This window comes from Geotrypetes seraphini, chromosome 1 (assembly GCF_902459505.1).
Source record: "Geotrypetes seraphini chromosome 1, aGeoSer1.1, whole genome shotgun sequence".
Lineage (NCBI taxonomy): Eukaryota > Metazoa > Chordata > Amphibia > Gymnophiona > Dermophiidae > Geotrypetes > Geotrypetes seraphini.
Genome location: NC_047084.1, coordinates 66,742,347 through 66,764,737, shown reverse-complemented (window position 1 = coordinate 66,764,737; position 22,391 = coordinate 66,742,347). Strand labels below are relative to the sequence as shown.

The 22,391-nt window shown below is 44.1% G+C and overlaps 1 protein-coding gene and 1 long non-coding RNA gene across 4 annotated transcripts in view; one reads left to right on the top strand and one right to left on the bottom strand.

Annotated features, from left to right (window-relative positions):
• Window positions 1-18,976, bottom strand: part of NUP155 (nucleoporin 155) — a 261,773-nt gene extending 242,797 nt beyond the window's left edge. For 2 of the 3 annotated variants that reach the window (XM_033932698.1, XM_033932703.1), the window contains exons 1-4: window positions 10,879-11,032; window positions 8,361-8,498; window positions 7,327-7,423; window positions 4,927-4,997 (exon numbers count right to left, since the gene is read on the bottom strand). In XM_033932698.1, coding sequence (XP_033788589.1) covers window positions 4,927-4,997; window positions 7,327-7,423; window positions 8,361-8,498; window positions 10,879-11,032 — 460 coding nt within the window. Of the gene's footprint in view, window positions 1-4,926; window positions 4,998-7,326; window positions 7,424-8,360; window positions 8,499-10,878; window positions 11,033-18,837 lie in introns of those variants that run through there. The other variant, XM_033932712.1, reaches the window with a different exon arrangement.
• Window positions 11,031-22,391, top strand: part of LOC117354767 — a 45,432-nt gene continuing 34,071 nt past the window's right edge. Inside the window, exon 1 of the long non-coding RNA XR_004538244.1 lies at window positions 11,031-14,107. This is a non-coding gene — a long non-coding RNA (uncharacterized LOC117354767). The remainder of the gene's footprint in view (window positions 14,108-22,391) is intronic.

Below are 22,391 nucleotides of genomic sequence, written 5' to 3'. Positions count from 1 at the left end.
ATCATTTAGCTCTAGCTTCTAGTGATGTCATCAGATCTTCCCCTCTCCCGACATGCATGTTTCACATACGGAAACTTTCTTCAGGGTCTAGGGATACTGTAACAAGAAAAACCCATCTAACTTAAATCTTCGACAAACATAAACTGAGCATACCCCTTTCCACAGCTTCTAACCAACCACTCCAGACGTATCCCAAATTCAAAAACCGAATAAAAACAGCAAACATAAAAACTTAAAAACTTACCAAAACATAGGAGCTGCTTCACGACATAAAGATGGCCACGGTTTGTTACTTACTGCAATTTTATACAGCTGGCCTACCGCACATGATCTGGCGTGAGCGGACGTCAATCAGAAATGCAGATGACATCATCACCCCCCCGTGCAACTGAGGCCATCCCGATCTAACAGTTATGAACACTGATGGCCATTTAATCAGAGAAGCAGAGGACATCCAGAACTAATAGTTATAATACTGATAGCCATTCAATTTCTTTGTTGAGCCCCATAGGAACCAAAGTTTTAAGATTAAAAATCCATTTCTGTTCTTTGTAGGCTAAAGCTTTTTGAATATTGCCTCCTTCCCACCCTACTGTCACTGAGTCTATAATTCTCCATTTAATATCAGCCCAAGTGTGACCCATCAATTGCCAGTGTCTTACTAACGGGGCCGTATCACGTTCAGTGCATATCCTAGACTTGTGTTCATTGAGCCAAGTTTTTATAGATCGCATAGTGCAGCCAACATAGAGTTTATTGCAGGGGCATTGAATCACATAAATGACCCCGGTAGAGTCACAAGTAGTCGAATTCTGACTAAATTATTTGTCCCCCGTGCCTGGATGAACCCAAAATTGACCTGGCATAGTGAGATAGCACCATTGGCAACTGCCGCAACTGGAGTGGACCCCCCCTAGATTGTATCGGGGGCGCCCTAAGTTTAACCAGTTCCCCAATGTTTCTAGTGCGTTTGAAGGAAAAAAAACGGTTTCTCAGGACAGTCTGGAACTACAAGTCTAACCACATGCCAATGTTTTAAAATGGCTTTATTAATTCTGGTGGAGAGTGGGGTGAATTTTTGAACAAAAATAAGTCCAGTGTCTTCCTTATCCTGCTGGTAGGTCAGAAGAAGATGATGTTGAGCATATTTTGCCCTTGTGTATGCTTGACGTATAATCCTCTCCGGATAGCCTCTTTGATGGAACCTCTCTTTCATTTCTTTGGCTTGAATCTTAAAGTCATCTACAGATGAGCATAGTCTGCGTAAGCGGAGAAATTGACTAATACGAGAAGGACGAAAGCTGTGATAACGAAGCAAGCTGTTTCTATCCGTCATCTTACGATAGAGTGAAGTTCTAAAACTGTTCGCTTCCTTTTTAATGTAAATATCCAGAAATGCAATTTCTTTTGTGTCGATTGTAGCAGAAAATTTTATGTTGGGAAGTAGCTGATTTAGCCAACCTATAAATTTATCCAAATCCTGTATGGAAGAAGTCCAAATCAAAAAGATGTCATCCAGGAATCTCTTCCATAACCAAATATGTTTAAATTCCTCAGAACCATAGATGTATTTTTCCTCCATGTTGACCATATATAAATTGGCTATAGAAGGAGCTACCGAGGCACCCATAGCAATCCCTTGTATTTGTTCGAAAAATTCCTCATTAAACCAAAAATAATTCCTTGTGAGTACCATCTTAGCTAACTGCATGAGAAAGTCCGTAGATACTCTGGGGTGAATAGTTTTATGATCAAAGATATTTCGTAATAGTTCTAAAGCTTCATTGGCTGGTATCATCGTATATAGTGAAGCCACATCCAGCGTAACCAGGATCCAGTCGTCCTTCACAGTCGTGATGGATATCAATATCTTCAACATGTGAGTAGTGTCTTGTATGTAAGATCTTATCTTTCTCACTTCATCCCTCAGAAAAATATCAATAAATTTCGATAAAGGCTCTAAAATGGAGTTCCTCATGGAAACAATAGGGCACCCCGGAGGTTGGAACACAAAAGGTGGGCTGAAATAACTAGGAAATCTATGAAGTCTGTTCAAAACTTTCCAGGACAGTTTGAATTGTATTCCAATGGGAAGTTCTTTTGAGACGTGTTAGGCGGCGTTGAGTAGCTTGAAACCTCAAGAGTAACCTCCTTTTTCCATTTGTTGATATCTGTTTTAGTCTCCAAGTTACAGCAGGTTTTGTGAAAGTGTGTTTTCTTGATCAGCTATTTTTCATCATGTGTGACCTCAATGAGCAGCGCTACAGCATGAAGTTCTGTTTTAAATTGGGTAAGATCGCTACAGAAACTTATGAAATGCTGAAAGTGGTTTATGAGAAACACATCATGAGTCATGGAAAGTGTTTTGAATGGTATTCATGCTTCAAAATCAGTGGAAGACAATTCATGAACTGGAATACTGTCAACTGAGGGTGATCAAGTGAGGGTTCTTGTGCGCGCTAATCAGCAATTAACTGTTAGAGAATTGGCAGAGGAAGGCAATATTTCCATTGGTTCATGCCACAGCATTCTAACAGAGAAGTTGAGGATGTCTCGCGTTGCAGCAGTTTGTTCCATAGTTGAGGACTATCAACCACATCATGAAGATGAAACATTTCTTGATAACTGGTGATGAGAAATGGGTCTATGGCAGTGGTCTCAAACTCATGGGCCACATGCGGCCCGCCAGGTACTATTTGAGGCCCTCAGTATGTTACCATTGTTCTGGAACGTTGCCTGCCTAACTGCTGTAACCTCACGCAAGTGCTTTCCTGCGTCTGTACGCGATTGTCCTCTCCACTCCACCTCACAATCGCGTACAGACGCAGGGAAGTGCTTGCATGAGATTACAGCAGTGAGGCGGGCAATGTTTCAGAACGTAAGGTAACAATTGGAGGCAGTGCAGCTTGTGCGTGTGTATGTAATCTCATGTACTCTCGTGAAATTTGGCACCTCTCCTGGCAGTGACTGCTTGATGCAAGATGGCGGTTGTGAGCAGTGCTGGAGGAGGTGAGAGATGAAGGCGGTTGTGGATGCAACCACCGGACACTTAAGGCACAAGTCAGATATTGAGTCACCCCTCTACAAAAAAGCTTAGAGGACTACACCAAAATCTTGTCTCTTGCAGTTGATACTTTAGAATGTAAATCACAATTTTGCATGAGGTAAAACTCGTTATAGTTTATAAATCTTTCCTTAATTGCTTCTGATAATTTCAGCTATACACAGCTGAAAGCAGTACAACATGCAGAAAGTGAAAAACTATCTAAACTTCACTTTCTGCATGTTGCACTGCTTTCAGCTGTGTATAGCTGAAATTATCAGAAGCAATTAAGGAAAGATTTATAAACTATAACGAGTTTTACCTCATGCAAAGTTGGCATTTCTTTAATAAGATATTAACTATTGTTTCTGCAGCCCTCCAAGTACCTACAAATCCAAAATGTGGCCTTGCAAAGGGTTTGAGTTTGACACTGATGGTCTACAGTTATGACATGGAAACCCAAAGCTCAATCGTCTCAAGGGAGAACCAAAACAATCGCCAAGACCAAAAAAACACTTGCCAAGTTCAGTCAAAGTGATGTTATGGTTTTTTTTTTTGACAGTCGTGGCTTTGTTCACTATGAATTTCTGCCACAAGGACAAACCGTCAACCAAAATTACTATCTGAAAGTGTTGAAATGACTGAGAGAGAGAGAATCAGGAGGAAGCAGCCTGAACTTTGGAGGGAACAGTCATGATTCCTGCCATCATGAAAATGCACCCGCTCAAGTCTCCATCAAAATTCATGAATTTTGTGCAAAAAACGCGATGACAGTTCTTCCCCAGCACCTTACTCGGCCTCTGCTAACTTCTTGTGTCCTAAACTTAAATCTACATTAAAAGGAAAGCGATTCAACACCATTGAAGACATAAAACAAAATTCAACTGAGCAACCTTTGGTGATTCCTGAAGATGCATTTAAGGACTGTTTCCTGAAGTGGAAACGACGACGTTGGAAAAAGTGTATATGCAGGGAAAGGGAGTACTTTGAAGGGGATCCAAAGGAATAAGTTGTAAGATTGTTTAATAAATTTTTATAAAACCAATCCTGGAACTTTTTGAACAGACCTTGTACTCCCTAAAAGTGTCTCTGTTGGGAGTTCTGCCCAGCAGTGCCTCTCCAAAAACATTAGATAAGCTTATGCTCAGCCTATATAGCTTGCACCATAGAGGACTTCTGCAAGAGCACAGAAAAAGATGGTCCTTTCTTTGGATACTTAAAGTCTGTGTAGTTTTACAGCAAAAAGAAAAAAACACACAGCCTTTATAACAGGCACAAGAGAATTTTGAAAAAAAAGATGGGCATGTGTCACTCAGTAACAAGCATGGAATACAGGAGATACCATGCTAGTATGTAAAGACATAGATGAGGGACTGGGAAATCCCACAAGTAGAGAGACACAATCACGTAATCAGATTGATGGAAGTCAGAGAGAACCTGGAAGATAAGGAAGGAATTGTTAGCTGTGGGGACGGGTATATGGGAAAGTCAATGATTGGTTATTGATAATATGCTCTTCAGTATGCTGATTATCGAACATCAGCATCACACCATTAAGATGTTGTTACAAGAGACTGTATGAAAACAATAATTAAGAAATAAAACACCCATCACAAGGAAGAAAGGAAACTTAGGAATTAAGCTAATAGGTGAGAAAAAAAACAAAAAAAATTATAAGAATCTAAGTAATGTAAAGTACCAGGGCCCAACTTACTCTTTTCTATTTAAAAGTTAAAGGAGACTCATTTCAACATTAGACAATACAAGTAATTATGAATCTGAATATTATGCTAATTCTAGGTAAAACTAATTACTTTTGATGGATTGCTTTCTTCATTTTATCATTATGTTCTTAATTCCTCATTCAATATTCAGTTTCTTACCAGATTTTGGTTTCACCAATCCTACCGATAGTATTGTTTCACTAAGACCATCAAAATAAGCAAGATCACCCCTGTAAATAACATTAAAAAAGAGGTAGCAGTTCACAAATGGTTATTATAATTCACTTAAGATGGCACTTTAAATAAATATACATAAACCCAAAATTTGTATCTTCCCATGGGTCCAGCATCTCTATCCCCTTCCTTCAGCACCCAGGTGTGGGGCTGGCACCTCTCCCTTCCCTCCAGCTCCACCCACCATATGGACCCAGCACCTATTTCCTTCACCTCAATCCCCAGACCAGATTTAGCAACTGTCTCCCTTCCCTTCAGCGCCAGCCGGTTCAGCAGCCCAAGCAAATCCCTACTTTGCAGGTGCAGCAGCAGCTCCCCCTCATGAATCCAGCAGCCCCCCTTCCCTCCCTCCCTATCATGGGTCCAACAGCCTCCCACCCTCCCTCTCTCGCTTCCGATGGCGGGTGGCAAAAAAAAAATCCAAACAAAACAAACCTGCGACTCTCCTGAGTCAGCCCTTTAGTGCCTCCTGGGGGCGGGCCTACAAGCCTTAGAAGCTTCCTGCATGCAGGGCTGCTCTGACTGGAACCTTCTTGCCGCCAAGTCCCTCCTTCCAATGTAACTTCTGGCCAACCCAGGAGAGTCGCAGGTTTGTTTTTTTGCCACCCGCCATCGGGCGGGTGGGGGCTGCTGGAAATGCAATCGTGAAGAGGGCTGCTGGCCATGCAACTGCGAGAAAGACTGCTGTGCGAGAGGAGTGGAAGGGTGGCAACCTGTGGCAGATACTTTACTGCAGGGACAAGGTCATTCACCACTCCATGGGGCGGTGAATGGATTTGTCCCCTTACCCAAGGCAAACAGTCTTTTTTCCCCCAGTTCATGTGGGTTACGGTCCTTGGGAGTGAACCTTCTGTGGATCCAAGGAGAACACAGAGGAGGCTGAGCCCGCTGCACACCCCGCTGCACACTGGACACGGATACTCTTTGGCCAGCCAGCTAGCGTAAACCTAGCATGATACAGGGGTAGGACGTCTTCTCTCATACAGAGGTTCCAACAAGTGAGAACTCTGAGCACCAAGCCTCCAACTAACACTACAGAAAAAAAATACCCCAAAATAATAAAAATGCAGAGCAGAAACATTTCTGAGCAACTTGCTTGCAGAAAAAAAACTGAGGGAGCAAGAGTAGCTGCCTGGAAAGGAGGCAGAGTTCAAAGATGATTGACAGCATTCTGCAAGCAACTTGTGGGTTCAGATGCATAACCCTACAGTTCAGGACTACAAAACATATTGCACAAGAAATAGGTAATGACACATTATCACTATGCATGCCTCAAATACAATCAACATGAATTCTGCTCATCTTGAGACTTCATGCCATTTCTGGCACTCTGGGATAAGAACATAAGAATTGCCATACCGGGACAGACCGAATGTCAATCAAGACCAGTATCCTGTTTCCAATAGTGGCCAATCCAGGTCCCAAGCACCTTGCTAAACCCCAATTAGTAAAACAGATTTTATGCTGCTTATCCTAGGAATAAGCAGTATATTTCCCCAAGCCACCTCAATAATGGCCTATGGACTTCTCTTTTAGGAAATTATACAAACTTTTTAAAAACCCTGCTAAGCTAAGTGATTTCACCACACTCTCCGGAAATGAATTCCAGAGTTTAATTACATGTTGTGTGAAAAGATATTTTCTCAAATTTGTTTTAAATCTACTACTCAGTAGCTTCATCAAATGGTTCCTAGTCCTAGTATTTTTGGAAAGAGTGAACAAGCGCTTCACATCTACCCTTTCTACTCCACTCAGTATTTTATAGACTTCTATCATATCACCCCTGAACTGTCTCTTCTCCAAGCTGAAGAGCCCTAGCCACTTTAGTCTTTCCTCATAGGAATGTTGTCCCATCCCTTTTATCGCCCTTCTCTGTACCTTTTCTAATTCCGCTATATCTTTTTTTTAGATATGGCGGCCAGAATTGCACACAGTATTCGAGGTGCGGCTGTACCATAGATCGATACAAGGACATTATAGCATTTTCATCTTTGTTTTCCATTCCTTTTCTGATAATTCCTAACATTCTATTTGCTTTCTCAGCAGCTGCCGCACACTGAGTTGAGGGTTTCAACGTATCATCAACAATGACACCTAGATCCTTTTCCTGGGTAGCAACACAGAACCCAGCATCACATGGCTATAGTTTGGGTTCCTCTTTCCCATATGCATCATTTTGCACTTGCTCACATTAAATGTCATCTGCCATTTTGACGCCCAGTCTTACAGTCTCACAAGATCTTCTTACAATTTAACAACTTTGAACAACATTTTAATTTTTTTACTGGTTCTTCAAAAATTGTATATTTATTATTCTTTACATACCCATCTTCATAGTTCCACATGAAAATATCACTATCAATGGTGAGCCAGGCCCTGCAGATTTCTGGAAAGACTCCCATCATACAGTTACACTGCATATCTGAGGATGTAATGATTTAAGGAAGAAATAAAGCTCCATTTCCCACAAGTGTCTCCTCACTTTGAATTGGTGGTCCCTGTGCTTGGAGAGATTTATAAAGACACAAACCCCTGAAATTTATATATACACCACCAGAATTGCACATGTAAATTTGGGTTTGTGCACCAGTTAACAAAGCCTTTAGCGAGCAATAACTGGCCACGCACACTAGTTAACAAAGCCATTAGCGAGCAATAACTGGGCAGGCGCACCAGTTAACAAAGGGATCAAATGCCTCTGGGACTATGCCCCAACAAGAACTAGCCAAGGGACTCAAGCATACAGAATGCAGTAAGCCTACAAAATGGAACCTGCTGCAACAGTCCAGCTTACATCATTTGCTGAAGGCAGAGAAATGTTGAACAGATCTAAGGTACATCAGTTTTATGTACTAGTGATGTCACTGGAACAGTTTAGTTTCTCTACCTCCTTCTGCTGGTAGGGTGGGGGGGGGGGGCACAATGCATTGATCTAGATTGGTCTAACAGGATGAAAAGGAAAAATAAGTTTCAGTTGATACCTATTTTTTCAATATTTTTCCACCCAACTATGCATTAATTTTCTGTGTAATATTAGGATGTACCTACTGCACTCTGTACCCTAGGATATCATGTCAACATGGCTCACTTCTTTACGGATCAACTAAACTAAAAAAAAATTTTGACTTAATGGTACATAAGAGTCAAGCTTATTACAGTCTCATTGCAACTTCATGTAAAACTTAACCATTGAATTACCTAACTTCATGAACAAAGATATTTGTGTAAGCAAGACAATCTGGCTGTCTGTGTCTTGTTTGCATGCACATAAAACAAACTATTAAAATTTAACCATGCTGCAAGTGATTTGATAACCAGAAAACACATTTGGTATGCTAAAAAAATCTAATTAAGGATACGTCCAAATTGCTCCACGAGTTCAGGAGGTAAAGGGACTCTTCGGATGGCACTAATCTCTGGATGATTGGGTACCGACAACAAACCAGGCCCTTGCAAAGGATAATCCATATCAGACATACCAGAAACCGTGGGGCTGTCTACAAAATAAAAAATAAAGTAGTATTACTTGATCAATACCATCAAAGCATAAACATTATGAATCTACAAATTATACAATTGGGACTCTAAATTTCTCTAGGGTCAACACATATTTGCCCTTTACTCTTAATTTCTGCTGCCATCCCATGCTTTTTTCATCCTTATTTTGTGAGAAGGTGGAGGAAACAGCAGCAGTGAGCATATGGTGAGAGCCCCTTTACCCCCAAACCATAGTCCACTCTCTCCTTTTCCTGTCCCCCATACAACCCTCTCATATTATTCCCTTCCTCTTCTCCCTTTCCCTCTCTGCCCCTTCAGTCTCACTTTTCTCCAAGACCCCTAAGGCCAAAGATGGTCACACTGCCTCTGCCCATTCCCTAGCTTATTTCTGAGCTGAAGATACCACTGCCTCCAGCTCCCTGGCCCACATGTTAAGAAAATGAGAGAGGCATATTCAAAAGGAAATCCAAGTCAGAATTGGGACGTCCAGGGCATAACATCCAAAATGGACATCCATTTCACAGGTATTTTCCAACAGCAAATACATTAACCCCCTGTTTTATGAAGCTGCACTAGCGGCTGCCAGGCAGCAACGGCCCCAAAGCCCTTTAAATCTCTATGGCCTTCGGGGCCGTTACCACAGCGCAATCGCTAGTACAGCTTCATAAAACAGGGCCTAAGATTTCTTGATTGGATGGAGAGTATGGTGAAATTAGTTATTAACCAGACACAAATTTTCTCTAAGGAGGTTGTTGAGAAACTAGAGAATGTAGATTCAAATATTCAAAATCTTGATAATTGAATGCTTTCAGTAGAAAAGCAAACTTCTGACTTGAAACAGTTTTCAACGTCTACACTTAGGGCTCCTTTTACTAAGTTGCGATAGCAGTTTTAGCGCATGCTTAAAGCACACAGAATTGCCACGTGCGCTAGACGCTAATACCAGAATTGAGCTGGTGTTAATTCTAGCCGCATAGCGTGGGTTTAGCACACGCGGCAATTCTGCGCGCGCTAAAAATGCTATTACAGCTTAGTAAATGGAGCCCTTAGAGATTCCTATAGTATGGAAAACGTTGCTAGATCTAGAAATTTGTGTTTAGTTAATTTCCCCCAAAACACATCTAATATCGTCTGAGATTCTTTTTAGGAAGTATTTCAGAGAGATATTGGGATTACAGAATCCTGAAACAGTATTGATTTCTACTCCGTATTATATTCCTCAAAAACAAAAACTTGGTCAAACAGGGAGTAGACCAGCTTGTACCAACTCAGTTTAACCTTATGGAATTTCTTTAAGATTATCAAGATGAGCTACTCTCTTGATTATATGTGTGAATTAATCTGATTTTGTGGAGGTAAAGCCTTCATATTTCCTGATGTGGCCCAGCCCACACAACTCAGGAGAAAGACCTTTTTGGCACTGAAACCTAGAGCTGTGGGAGGAGCCACTTTTTTACTGAAATTTTCAGAGTAAACAATACATCTTTTGGGACTGGATAAAATTGGAACTGAAGCTGTAGCTTTAACCACTGCGCCACACTCTCCCCTGGAATGCTAAGGAGGACAGAGGCAAGAATAAGTGGCAATAGATTGGGTGGGAGCATGAGAGATGGGCTGGAGTGGCACATACCTGTGCATAGTACTTCAAGTGACAAGTTTTTACCAGCGACTTACAGATTCTGTTTCTTGTAATATACATGTGCAGTATTTCAGTGCCATCTAGTGGATCTTTAGTCATACCTCTGATGCAGGCTTCACTTTTGAGGCCAAAACACAGACCGTGTTGTGTCTGAGATGATACACAAGATAGACTGCAATTTGTATTCTCATGTTTATATATATAAGTATGTATATGTGTGTATATATATATAAATATATATATATATATGTGTGTGTGTGTGTGTATATATATGTGTATATATATATAAGTATGTGCTGTATTCAATAAATAAGTTCAATTCAATCTCAGATTGATTCCCCACTTCTCTTCCAACTGTATAAGATAAATCATCTATCCAAAGACAGAAAACGAAAGAGAGAGAGAAGAAGAAAGCCTCAATCTGGGTAGACAGGATTGATCGTTTGGTCCTTATCTACCATCATTTATCAAATATATTGCCATGCAACTCAAAGAGACTGCAGTTTGACCAAAGATGATCCTCAGCTTGGTCCATACCATACGGATTCCTATGTTACGTTTCCATACAAGGAAACGGTGCAAATAAATCTCTCTCATGCAACAAACCTTTCCCTACCTCGCTGTGTCTCTATATTTTTTTAAACACTACTAGTGCAAAGTATAAAAGCTGGCAAGTAAATTTGATAAATGTTGAAACTCAGCAAGAAGAAAGAAAGCGGCCTGCATCGGTCACTACTCACTGGGAGCAGGCACGGAAAGAAGCTGTGACAGGTCAGGGTAGCAGCGGTCCTCCTGCAACTGTCGGTCGATCACTCGACCCGCGCACTCCAGCGCTTCCTGCATGGCGACTGCTGCAGCAGAGGCCGGAGTGCTGGGAGTCAAAGATGAAGGCATCCCGCTGCTGTGAGAGGTAGCACGTCCTGAGCCGCTTCAAAATGTTTTCAGGAACCGCGCGCCGCCAGACACGTGTGCGTCAGTCGCACTTCCGGTGCCGGCCGTAACAAGCCCAGCACTGTCGCAAAATAGAAAGAAGAAAGAGAAACTTGATGCTGAAGCTATATGACTTGTTGCCCCCGTTTTCAGTTTATGTTTTATCGAGTTTAATTATCTGAGGGCTTCCTTCCCCAAGAACTATTGAAAAATATAGTACCAGTTTTTGAAAGACCGACGAAATGAGACGTTTCTTGCTTGTCGCAAAGCCTTGGGAAACCTTACGCTATCCGAAAATTTATTCTCCTATTCTTCATTATATAGCTTGTACATTTCTTTTGGTGGTATGCGTAGACCTGTTTTTCTCCACACTTTCCAAAAACATTCAATAGTCTCCTAGAAACCGTAGAAAAGAGGCACTGGGACAGGAACGCCTTTGTTGGGGGGAAAGAGAACTGTTCTGACCTTAACTCCGCCCCTCTTGTCGCCCTTCCTAGCTGTCCTTTCCTTCCTTCTCCCACCCCAGACCTTGCATGACATTTTCTACTTGTCTATCAATCCAGGTTTCTCCAATCCCTATCTCCAGCCTCTGTGTTATTTCTGAGTCACTTTCTTCTTACTCCATCAGACCTGTTTCCTAACTATTAAAGTCTACATTATCAGTTTATTGTATGCATACAGAAAGATGTTATAGATGTAGTTGCACAAAGTCAAATGAGTGTTACACCTTTTCCAAACAAACACAGCCATAATTCTTTAAATTAACAGTAGAAAGTAATATAGTTTGCTTCTTGTAAAATCCCACTTTATTCCAGGACCAGTGGGTTAGTTTTGTCTATTGCCTGTCCGGAGGTACCCGGCCATGGAGGTCCAGACGGTGGGGCAGTCAGAAGACTCGGAGTCCAGCTTTATAGCTATTTGAGGCAGAGGATCTCCCTGTGAGCTGTTTCAGCTGTCTGCAGTGTTTTCCAATCAGCACATGGTTCTATGAGAGTACAGGCTGACAGCCTAAATCAGCAATTTGGAGGGGGGGTCTTAAAAAGGTTTTTTTGGGGCGGTTTCCCTGCATGTCCTACCCCTAAAATCACAGTTTTTGAGGGTTGTCTGTGGTTTCCCCAGTTTTTGATTCACCTGAATTCTTTAGGAACTTACAGTCAAATCTACTCCACGTTCCTGAATCGCCAGTTATAATTGGAGGGGATTACAATCAACCTCTTGATCTATTATTAGACTGCATCTCTCTCTGCCGTTCATTCAAGTCTAAAACTAACTGAATTACAAGCTATGATTTCAAACTACAATCTTATACACCCATGGCACATTCTCAATCCTACCCAAAAACAATATACACACTACTCAGCACCACATTATTCCTATGCCAGGCTTGATTATTTTCTCATCAATCCTCTCCAACATGATTCTTAGCTCCACCATCCATGCCATAACCCTTTCTAATCATACTCCAGTCTCACTCGTTCTGAAATTAGAAATTCCTTCTCCATCTCAACAAACGTGGAGACTAAACAACACCATTCTGAAAGATGAGGAGATAGTAAAGAAAATATATTCTCTTACTGAAGAATTTTTCAACAATAATAAACCTAATGCTGATATCTCCCCGTCCACAACCTGGGAAGCATATAAAGCTACCCTGAGAGGAGAAATCATAAGTCTGATTAATTGGGAAAATAAACAAACAAACAAACAACTCAAAGAATTGGAATCCAATATCAAAGACCTAGTAAACAATTATAGTAATGATCCAACCACAAATAAGACTAATCTATCCCAATTACATAAAATGAAATATGAATTTAATTCTCTGTATTCAGGAATTGCTTGTCAAGATATCTTTATACAAAAATCCAGACATTATTTAGGGGACAATAAAATTGGAAGATCCTTGGCGCACTACCTCAAAGTTAAAAAGCACAGGTTTTGTATATCCTCCCTGCGAGACTCAGTAAACAGTCATAGATGCAGAAAAAAAGCTTTAGACAGTTGAATGGTCCTTTCTGCTGCAGGTTCTGAGATGGCTCAGTTTCGGCAAAACTTTTGTTTCGTGGATCCACTCTATTGGAAACCCTTCTCTAAAATCCTTGTGAACAACTATCTAACCAATCCCATCCAACTACATAGGGGAACTCGGCAGGGGTGTCCCCTTTCACCACTTTTATTTAACCTTTCCTTAGAACCCCTTCTGTCTTTAATCCATCAATCTCCACACATTCTAGGAATTCCATCTCACTCCAGCCAAATCAAACTTGCAGCATATGCAGACGATATCCTTCTCTTTCCGCAACCCCAACTCTCCATTCCAGTCTTCATACAAATTGTGCAGATTTACTCCCAATTGTCTGGGTACAAAGTTAATTGGGAGAAATCAGTAATCTTCCTGCTTAATAACCTGATTATGGAACATGATATCAGACATTTTGGGTTTCCTAGCCCACTAAAGAAATAAAATATTTAGGTTCTTATATTCATAAGGATCTCTCCCGTATTATGGATTTTAATATCACTAAATTAAAAGAACTCATTACATCCACATTGTCACAGAGTAGTAGGCCCTTTGACTGAGCCGGGTAGTGAAAAGACGCAGATGCCTAGGGCTAGGCAGGAGAAAATACTATCCCAAAAGGAAAGAACACTACCTACACCAACACCTCAACCCAGACCTAAAGCCAGACAGGGAAGGTTTAGTCCTGAGCAAGAAAGTACCTATTTGTTTTTGCCTGAATTAAAGAAGAGAGAACAATGGGCAGGTGGAACTAAAAGTACTCAGGATAGTGTTCCTAGGGGGAAGGTGCACTAGATATCTCATAACATTCATGGGGGACACAATTCCAGGCGACACCAGGAACATTCCAGCCCTCATTTTAGCCAAGAACAAGTCACAATGTAGCTCATTATCCTGAGGCTTATAAGGACCAAGAGAAGAGGCAGCCACTGAACCAACCCACACTGGAGAGGAAACAGAATGGTGAAAGGAGACCAGGTCCAAAGACATGCAGCAGCATACCTCAGCCTAACACTCAGGTCAGATCTAGCTATATGGAAGCTGAAATGTTAGATTTCATGAGGGAAGCTTCAGATAATGAAGACTATTTAGACCCTGAGGAAGTCATGGACTTTAAAGAGGGAAATGTTGATTCTGATCAGTGGAATATGGAAACAGAGGGGGTTATGCTGGGGCTTTGACAAATAGCAAAACTGAGAAAGTAAAAAAGGATTTGCTAGTTTATGGAGCCAAGTTATGGGGCAGGCTGTCACTAACCTTAAGTTAAAAGAAAGGTTACTGAAAGCCTTAGTGGCTTGGGAAGATTCCTGCATCCTGCTGGTACATGAACCAGAGTTTTCTAGGCTGTGGCAGTTAGCACTGCATAGCCCTGGTAGTAATTTTTGAGACTTTTCCTTTTTGGGGGGTTTTTCATAGACTGGATTGTGGGTCCTAGTTGGGAGGGACCATAGCCAGCGGTCATTGTGGGAGGAGGTCCCTTCTGCCCTGAGATCTGCATCCAAGGAGCTCAGAGGCAAGATCCAGTCTAAAGCTGCCAGAAGTCATTGTGAGCTAGAGACTGAATCAAATTGCATGGAAGAATTTTTAAATCTATTGACTATTGCACTGGAATAGAAAAGTTATTTTGGACTGTATCTGGGAAATGCAAATTTTTCTTTTGAACTGTGAGTGCAATTTGGGTTTTTTGAAGCTGAAGTTCCTATTAGAATAAAGTATCTTGAGTTGGAAGCAAACTGGGTGTTTTATTTTACTTGATCTACCAACTCCAATTAGAACTGATAATCCGCTCAGTCAGCACCGTGTACTCTGGGCTCTTTCGGCCACTCCCACTTGGGCATGGCCTGGCCTGGTGACGTACAGTGACAACATTCACGAAATGGTCCCCATTGTGCCTCACTTGGTGGGGAAGGATTTCCACAATCAAAATGACCCTTGCACCTCAAGTGAACTACATACAGTGGTACCTCGGTTTACGAGTGCACCGGTTTGCGAGTGTTTTGCAAGACGAGGAAAACATTTGCAAAATTTGCGCCTCGGAAACCGAGCGCGCTTCGATTTGCGAGCGCCCCCGCCACCATCAGGCCCTCCCCCTCCCCCCCGCCGCGACCTGAGGTCCCCACAATCCACCCGAACCCTCTTCTTACTTTGCTGTAGCCTCCGCAGCGGCACCGGCACCAGCATGTCCTGTGCGTGGTGCCGGTGCCTGAAGATCTGCTTCCTGTGCTGGGCCTTGAACATGTGCGCATGCTCAAGGCCTGAGAGTTCACGTCGAACGTGAACTCTCACGAATGTGAACTCTCAAGGCCCAGCACAGGAAGCAGATCTTCAGGCACCGGCACCACGCACAAGACACACTGGTGCTGGTGCCGCTGCGGAGGCTACAGCAAAGTAAGAAGAGGGTTCGGTGGGTTGGGGGGACCTCAGGTCGCAGCGGGGGGGTGCACGATGGCGGCGGTGGGGGTGTGTGCCTGATGGCAGCGGGGGGGTACGGATCACGGGGGGGAGGGTGCCAGTTCGCCGGGGGGGAGCCTTCAGGGGGAGCAATGCCGGTTCTCATGGGGGGGAGAGCAGCGCTGCTGGCCTTGGAGGGGGGGGAACCTATCAAAGCGAGTTTCCATTATTTCCTATGGGGAAACTCGCTTTGATAAACGAGCATTTTGGATTACGAGCATGCTCCTGGAACGGATTATGCTAGTAATCCAAGGTACCACTGTACTTTCAATGCTACAATCCTTATGTATAGGTCACAATCTTCTTTACCTTCTCTTCTAGGCTTATCCATGCTTTCATGATTATTCTTTGTTACCCTCCAGATGTTTTTTCCCTAAATGTTTCTTTATTTTCTTCAAAGATGGTAGTTCATCCCCCTCTCCTTTTGTATCGGTGATTATTTGTATGTATATACTGTGTGTTTATTTGTATAAAATTGTTAGTTTTTGTCGTCTATTTTTAAATTGTCATATGCATTGAAGTACTTGACATTGCGTGTACAACAAATTTTTAATAAACTTGAAAACTTATGCAAACCCTCAATTTATAAATGGATTGATCAGAAAATACAATTCATCTGGCAGAATAAAAAGCCTAGGATTTCATTGAAAAAATTAAAAGCAGCTAAAATATATGGTGGGGTTAACTTACCCGACTTCTGTAGATACCATTTGGCATCCTTGATAAAATATGGAATCAACTGGCTTCAAACAGATACACAGATAACTCCTCAATACCCTGCCTGGCTAGATTTAGAAATATATATCTGCTCACCGATTCCTATTAAAGCTTTAATTACCATGTCTCTCCCACCTCATTTGAAACAATTCCCAAATCTTAAAGCTACTCAAATGGCCCTCCATACTCTGGATAACCTTGCCATTAACTCTATGCATAACAATCGAGAAATGGCAATTTAGAATAATTCTGCCTTTAAACAAAATTAAAAATGTCTGTACTGGAAACCCTGGCAAAAAAGTAGGATTTGGTTTGTTAATCAGCTGTACCATAATGATGTTTTTATGCCTTTCTCCAAATTTGTTGCTACTTTTCCACAAACAGCATCAGTGGTCTATATTACATTTTATCTGTACAGATTGTCGCCTGGCCGTCTCCGTTAAGAACACTGTGGTGAACCACCACCAGGTGGCACTCAATACTAGGCCTGCCTCTCAATAGGGAGAAGGCCCTACAGACAGTGCTGGCTAATAAGGTTTGCCAAAGCACTTTTACAGACCACCCAGAAAAGCTCACAGAAGTCACTAAAGCAAGGTTTAATTGTTGAAACAAAATCAGACTTATTATGCAGTCTTTGCAAATCAAACAAGTTTTCCAGCAAGACAAAATCAGTCTCAAAAAGAGCAAAACAGAAAAAAGGTAAAACAGAAAATATGCAGTGCACAAGAGAAAAATAACAGCACTTGAAACAAACACTAAACCAGGGGTGCCCAACACGTCGATCGCGATCGACCAGTAGCTCAGGAAGGCAACGCGAGTCGATCGCGGAGCCCGTGATAGACTCGTGTTGCCGCCCTGATCTACCAGGCCGATCAGCCTTCCTCTCCAGTGTTCTCTCTAGGGCCTTTTAGCTGGGCGGTCCGCCCAGCTGTCATCTGCTGCTGCCGCCGCTGCTGAACATTAAAAAAAACCAAAAAAACCGGCTTGGAGATTTCAGCCTGTAGCGAACTTATGCTCCCTGGCTCTAACGTATGCGTGCCGGCTTCCCTTCTCTTCCCTCCGAAAACCGGAAGTTATGTCCGGGGGGGGGGGGGGAGAAGGGAAGCTGGCACGCACATGTTGAGAGCCCTGAAGCAACCGTTCGCTATGGGCTAAGGCGGGAGACAAGTTAGTGAAGCATTTGCTCTTCTTGCTGCCGGGTCCTGCCTACTTTCTGTTTCCGCGAAGGCAGGACCCAGCAGCATTTCCCCCAATAGGTCGATCGCAATCTTGGGCCAATCAGCCTTCCTCTCCCCGATGGCAGAATTGACGTTGGGGAGAGGAATGCTGGTCGGCCAAGCAAGGAGAGCTTGGGGTGGCTTCGGTTTTCGGGTCTGTTATTGGTGGCGGTTTGGGTCCTGGTCCCCGATGGCAGTGGCTTGGGGGAGGGCAGGGAGAAAGAAAGAAAAAGGGCAGGCAGGGAGACAGAAGGAAAGAAGAGAAACAGAAAAAAAAGAAAGGGAGGCAGAGAGAAAGAAAGGTCAGGGAGAGAAGAAGGAAAAGTTGGGGGAGGGAACGAGGTCTGGAGGAGAGGAAGCATACAGGCTAAAAGAAGGGAAGAAAGATTGGATGCACAGTCAGAAGAAGAAAGTGCAACCAGAGACTTATGAAATCACCAGACAAGGTAGGAAAAATTATTTTATTTGAAATTTAGTGATCAAAATGTGTCAGAATTTATATCTGCTGTCTATATTTTACACTAAGGTCCCCTTTTACTAAACCGCAATAGAGTTTTTTTAGCGCAGGGAGCCTATGAGCGTCGAGAGCAGCGCTGGGCATTCAGTGCAGCTCCCTGCGCTCTAAAAACTGCTATCGTGGTTTAGTAAAAAGGGAGGGGGGTATATTTGTCTATTTTTTTGGTTGTTACTGAGGTGATAGTGCATAGAGTCATCTGCTTTGACCTCTTTGAAAAACCCTGGAATAGGAATGATAATTAACATTTTCTATGCGTACAGTGTGCGTTGTGTTTTTTTTAAATTTTATTGTTGGTAGATCATTTTGACTTGGTCATTTTAAAAGTAGCTCGCAAGCCCAAAAAGTGTGGGCACTCCTGCACTAAACAATAGGCAGATATGGCTAATGGCTGCCTGCTGGCATTCAGTGAAGCTTTGGCTTTCTTCAGCCTGGTTGGATGTCACACCCAGGTTCTGCTTAGGCCTTGTTCTCAGGATATCTGGAGGCTCATAAGAGAGAAGAAAATAGGCTTGAGTGAGTTTCAAACACAAACACTCCTTCACTGGTTCCTTTATCAGCACTGCTATATTAAGTATTGCTTAGCTAAGTTCACATAGTGTGTAAGGTGCAGCATAAGTTTCTCAATTCAGAAAAGTCTTTCAATTAGTCCCAGCCAAAAAGAAGAGCACAAAAAAACATCCATGAAACCAAAACACAGTTCAAGATGATTGCTCTCAGGTGAGAGTAATAAAGGTTTCCAGCACTATTCCTTTGCATTAAGGTAAAGGAATCCCTTCTCCAAGAAAGAGGAAAAAACAATAATAAGCAGGGTTCATTCAGCTAATGTCCATATCTTCATTCAGCTCACCTTGTGCAGGTACTGTTTCACATATTTCCATGCATTCTTCAGTAGTAGGCCAGGTTGACTGAGTGGAGAGTTCAGTTTCCTCCATTTCCATTAACTCCTCACCAGGACTGGATCTGGGCTGAGCTCTGTTCCAACTTCTGGTCCAGTCCTCTGGCACCTTCTGCTGGACTGGTTTCCATCCACCTTCCTGAGCCTCCCCCTTCCTTGTCTGAGGCTCTGGCTTATATTGTGGCAAGCCACGCCCCAGGCTCTGCGGTATGGGAATGGGCCAGTACTGCCTTTGGCTCCCCCTTTGGCCATAATGAAAATAGCGATCAGGGAACATATGCTGCTTAAAGGCAGTTTTAAAAGGTTTTATTCTTTGCCTAAAATATGCTCCTTTTGCAGAGCCGCTTCTCTCATTCTGTACAGAGCTGGCTTCTAAGGATTCTGTACTGGGATAGGCAGTCTCATAGCTAGGGAAATTCCTCTGATGGAATTTACTACTACCTGAAACATTGTTCTTCCTGCTTTTACCATGGGGCAAGTTACAAGCAGTGCCGGACTTGCCACAAGATGATGTATGGGTTAAAAAGCTTAGGGGGTAATAAAAAAAAAAAAAAAAGTGTCCTAAGTCCCACCCACAGGAAGGGCCTAAGGCTCCCGGGCCTATTCTGATTGGCCCAGGTGCTTAGGCCCCACCAGTAGGAGGGGCTTTGGGACGGTTGGGCCAATCCGGCCCCATTCGGATGTGGGCTGCCTGCCGGAAGGACGGGTTTGGCACTCGTCTGTCCGGCCAATGTTAAAAAGGTATGGGGTAGGGGGGGTCGGCCGGGGGGTCGCGGGTCGGCTGGGGGGGGCTGATCGGGGGTTCGGGGGGGCGGACGTTGGGGGGAGGGGGTTCGTCGAGGGCAGGAGGGCCTGGGATCCCTCTTGCCCATAATGTAGTGGTGGGTGGGGGTAGGGGGGTCGCCTGGGCCAGGAGGGCTTGGGCTCCCTTCTGGCCCGTTAAATCGGAGGGGGGGCATGATCGGCGGGGCTTGGGCTCCCTCGTGCCCCGATGTTGTCGGGGGGGGGGGGGGGTGGAGGTTGGAAGTTTGACATGGCAGGAGGGCTTGGGCACCCTCCTGCCTGGATCGTTGTGGGGGAGGGGGGATTCTGTAACCGGTGTTTTTGACAGACACCAGTTACAGAATCCAGCTTTTAGGCGAAGGACTGGCTCCTCCTCCTAAAAGCCCTTCTGTTGGACATTTGGGGCTTAGGCATTTTTTTGTTTCATTATGGCTAAAAAGTGTAGACGTGGTGTGGGTGTACTTTTAGACATAGTGTTTAGGCAGAGGAAGGCCATAATCAAAACATGGACATTTGTTTTGGTTATGGACACTTTCCCTGCTTCTGGGTTGAACGTTTAGGGACTTAGGCCAAAAAGGGGACTTAGACGCTTTTTTTGATTATGCCCCTCTTAATGTTTCCTTATCTCACTGTGGCAAACCTTTTGGTCTTAAACAAACAGGCCTCTTATCCACAAGCTTATCTCAAATCACTATATTTTCTGATGTGGAATGTTGCTTGGACCCCATCCGTATGAAAAAAGCTACACTTTGCTGTGCTCTTCCAGGTACACTATCCCATATGCTTTTTGATTGTGAAGCAGTTTGCCCTTTTTGGAATGATATCTGGTCTACTATCAAACTAATAACGAATTGTCCTTCAGATGTTTCATGATATAGTTATTCTACGCTCATTACATGTTAGTTTTTGCTCACTCATTCTGTAAACCGAAGTTGATTGATATGCTGTTGTCTGTGGGTATACAACAGGTTTTGCTAAACTGGAAATCTGCCTCAAGATTGAACTATTCTTTCTGGTGGACTTCAATTGGTATGTATAAACGACTGGAACAATATGCTACTGTAAAATGCTCACCATTGGTTAATAACCCACAGAATAAACTATGGTCTCCCATTGACAATTTTATAAATGATCACTGAGCATAACATAACCCATTACTACCTATGATCCTGCACATCTCTTCCGACCTCGGGCCGCGTGGGAGCCCTGCTCCGCCCCCCGAAACCCCAGCGTTTTGCCTGCCTTACTCTAAAAGCAGCTCCTCTGCCACCGGGAGCTGCCTGCACATCTCTTCCGACCTCGGGCCGCGTGGGAGCCCTGCTCCGCCCCCCGAAACCCCAGCGTTTTGCCTGCCTTACTCTAAAAGCAGCTCCTCTACCACCGGGAGCTGCCTGCACATCTCTTCCGACCTCGGGCCGCGTGGGAGCCCTGCTCCGCCCCCCGAAACCCCAGCGTTTTGCCTGCCTTACTCTAAAAGCAGCTCCTCTGCCACCGGGAGCTGCCTGCACATCTCTTCCAACCTCGGGCCGCGTGGGAGCCCTGCTCCACCCCCCGAAACCCCAGCGTTTTGCCTGCCTTACTCTAAAAGCAGCTCCTCTGCCACCGGGAGCTGCCTGCACATCTCTTCCGACCTCGGGCCGCGTGGGAGCCCTGCTCCGCCCCCGAAACCCCAGCGCTTTGCCTGCCTTCCTCTGTCTGGTTTTTACTTTAATTACACTCTCGGGCAGCTCCATTGAATCCGGAGCTACCCCATCACTGTCCGACCCTCCGGCTGCAGGGACGAAGCTTCGGGACGCGTGGGAGTCCAGCTCCGCCTCCCGAAACCCCCTGCAACCAAGCTCTCTCCAGCGCTACTCTACAGGGCAGCACCATCGATACCGGGAGCTGCCCCAACGCGTCCCTCAGCTGCAGAGAGAGAACCTCGGGACGCGTGGGAGTCCAGCTCCGTCACCCGAGGCCTCCTGCGGCTTAACCTTTGTTTGGTTTTTACATTAATTACTTTGTTTGGTTTTTACATTAATTACTTTGTTTGGTTTTTACGTTAATTACACTCTCGGGCAGCTCCATTGAATCCGGAGCTACCCCATCACTGTCCGACCCTCCGGCTGCAGGGACGAAGCTTCGGGACGCGTGGGAGCCCAGCTCCGCCTCCCGAAACCCCCTGCAACCAAGCTCTCTCCAGCGCTTCTCTACAGGGCAGCACCATCGATACCGGGAGCTGCCCCAATGCGAGACTCGTCCCTCAGCTGCAGAGAGAGAACCTCGGGCCGCGTGGGAGTCCAGCTCCGTCACCCGAGGCCTCCTGCGGCTTAACCTTTGTTTGGTTTTTACATTAATTACTTTGTTTGGTTTTTACATTAATTACTTTGTTTGGCTTTTACGTTAATTACACTCTCGGGCAGCTCCACTGAATCCGGAGCTACCCCATCACTGTCCGACCCTCCGGCTGCAGGGACGAAGCTTCGGGACGCGTGGGAGTCCAGCTCCGCCTCCCGAAACCCCCTGCAACCAAGCTCTCTCCAGCGCTACTCTACAGGGCAGCACCATCGATACCGGGAGCTGCCCCAACGCGAGACTTGTCCCTCAGCTGCAGAGAGAGAACCTCGGGCCGCGTGGGAGTCCAGCTCCGTCACCCAAGGCCACCTGCAGCTCAAACTTCTTGATCTTACTCCTATCAAGTCTCACCACACCTGTCAAGTTTCATCCTACCCTAGTCCACAATC